Source organism: Chondrus crispus, genomic scaffold (assembly GCF_000350225.1).
Source record: "Chondrus crispus Stackhouse genomic scaffold, scaffold_1, whole genome shotgun sequence".
In the NCBI taxonomy this organism is placed as follows: domain Eukaryota; phylum Rhodophyta; class Florideophyceae; order Gigartinales; family Gigartinaceae; genus Chondrus; species Chondrus crispus.
Window position 1 is genome coordinate 262425 of NW_005178809.1, and position 2484 is coordinate 264908.

Here is a 2484-nt window from a genome sequence, read left to right on the forward strand (position 1 = left end):
AAATGTGTGTCTTGCAAATTGGGTAATTGAATTGCGGAAACATTGGAATCCCCCCCCCCCCCTTCACCGTCCTCAAGCAAAGCCGTCACTATCAACTTGATCCCCCTTCGCCCTTACCTTCTGCGCTTCGCCAGCACCTTCCCCCGCGGCCTGCGCGGCCCGCGCGTCCTTTCCCACGCGCCCCAACGCCAGCCCGCCGACGATCAAAAACGCGCCCGCCAGCGCCCCAGCGGCGAGCGCGCTGCCCTCAAACGGGCGTCCGCCGCGCGCCACGACCGCGGCCTGCGCCTCTGCGAGGCCGCAGACCGCGGCCACGAAGCTCACGGCCACAGCGGCGCGCCCGACGCTCGCGTGCACGCCCGCGCTGACCTGGCCCACCTTCCACCCCGGCGCGAGCGTCTTGACCGCCCCGCCAAACACGTTGGACTTGAGCAGCACGATGCCGCCGAGCCCCACCCACGCGTGCACCGTCGCCCAGTTGGCCACCTTCTGCGCCCGGTGCGACGCGTACGCTACGCAGATCCCGGCGTTCATCACTAGGAAACCCGTAGTCATCACCGCACCGTGCACGCGCCCGCGCGTCGCCCGCGTGCCGAGAGTAGACGATTGCACACGGAGCCCGTGCGGGAGCAGCAGCAGAGTCCCGATGCTCATTAGCAGAGGGTGCCAGCTGAATAACCCCTTGCCGCTGCTGCCGTACGCCCCGAATACCCGCTGTGTCCAATACCCTAACCCCCCTGTTGTTATCACGGAGAGAGGGGTCATGAGCCATTGCATATTGCCCAACCTTTCCAACATCGCGATCTATACTTGCTTCTCTCTTCTTCTAAACGTAAAGCACACGCTTTCCTCCTCTTATTTCTCTTTGCCAATAACTTGTAGTCAACCGCAAGGCCTGCATACACTGTTTGGCCTCAAGCTAGAACGCGGCGCCGCCAATTCTGATGAGCGTGCCAGCAGACTAGGCTTCCTCGTGAATTTAGAATAAATAGCTGTCAAGACAAAAGAAGAGTAATCTCTTCTGCAAATTATCAAATGCAAGCAAGCAAAGTTACAAAAAATGTCATGTCATCATGCCCCCATCCTTTTTTGCACTGAAAAACCCTTCCGTACTGTCGAGCAGCACCCAAATTATAATTGAAATGCATCAAAGAGGATCGTCTCTCCTTCGAACGCAAAAAACGTGGGACAACACTAGCTAGGTAAGCATTTGCCGCCATACCCATTCAAGCCCTGCGTTCCTGCTTTCGGCCTCCATGACGCAATGCTAAAGACCAAGGCCGTCATGGGAGCTGGAATTCTAAGTCCCCCGTCGCAAAAGGGTTGGCGTGAATAGTCACCGACTCGATCTTAATCTGCACCCTCGGGGTCCCATTCTCCGCCTCGGCCTCCGAAATAGCGTTAACGACGGCGAGCCCCCAAATGACGGCCCCGACGACGGTGCACGTAGCATCGAGGTGGGTGGCGGGCTTAACAGTGATGAAGAACTGCGATCCGACGCCCTTGCGGGAGGGCCTACCATTATTCGCAAACGCGACGACGCCGGGGCGCGCAAACGTGAGCGCGGGGACGATTTCGTCGGGCAGACGCTTTGCAAACGCGGCACGCGACGTCTTGCCCGTGCCGGTCGGGTCGCCCGTCTGCGCGATGAAGCCCGAGGACACGCGGTGGAACGGGCAGGCGTCGTACGCGCCCGCGGCGCACAGCGCGAGGAAATTGGCGCACGATCGCGGCGCCTCGCGACAGTGCAGCTGCAGCTTGACGTCGCCCTTCGTGGTGTGCAGGGTGACACTCATGGCGGGGTTGGCGCGGGCGCGTTGCTGCCGCGTTGGTTGCGACAGTCACGATAGCAGGGGTACATTAGCAGCGGGGGAGGGAGGCAAGCGAGGAGGGGAGCGGATGATGAGGATTGGCCGTTGTGTGTACGGTACAGGCTGTACAAATTGTACCCTTGGTACAGTGCGTACTGTTTCTTTCTGGGAGGGGCATACTGTAATATCTAAAAGGAAAATAGGGCTTTGATTGGGAAAAAGATCTGCATGTGACTCTGAAGCAAGTGGTTTGGCGCGCTGCGGTTGGTGCACACACGGTGTCCACGTGGCGCACACCGGGCGGGCATGTGCCAATGAGCAGGCGCCTTCCCGATATCGCAACTGTCGACCTAAACGGCGACCCAGTTTGGGCCTGGCCTCTCACATCACGCGGGATTCAGCAAATTCCCCCCTTTCTTCAACTCCTTCAACTGGCATCTCCACCGAACCCCTGCCGTGCTTCCTCGTCGTCAACTCTCCATCCAACCTGCATCCCGGAGACATACCAACGCCTTCCCACATTCACCCCACCCCACCCAACCGCTACTCAAGCATCGCGTCATGGAGGATGGAACTACGGAGTTCCTCATTAAATGGGCAGACTACGATACTCCCACATGGACGGCGCGTACCCACATCCCCGAGGAGTTGGTGTCTCGTTACGCACAAAGAC

General features: G+C 59.3%; 2 protein-coding genes across 2 annotated transcripts in view; both read right to left on the reverse strand.

The window, feature by feature from the left end:
* CHC_T00001365001 (hypothetical protein) overlaps positions 1–43 on the reverse strand; it is a 1452-nt gene extending 1409 nt beyond the window's left edge. The window contains exon 1 of the mRNA XM_005711737.1: positions 1–43. This exon is cut by the window's left edge and continues 1409 nt beyond it. Coding sequence (XP_005711794.1) covers positions 1–43 — 43 coding nt within the window.
* A 1240-nt stretch (positions 44–1283) lies between these two features.
* Positions 1284–1796, reverse strand: CHC_T00008963001 (Peptidyl-prolyl cis-trans isomerase). Its single transcript, XM_005711738.1, has one exon. The coding sequence runs from the start codon at positions 1794–1796 to the stop codon at positions 1284–1286; it is 513 nt and encodes a 170-aa protein (XP_005711795.1).
* Between the last annotated feature and the right edge of the window lie 688 nt (positions 1797–2484).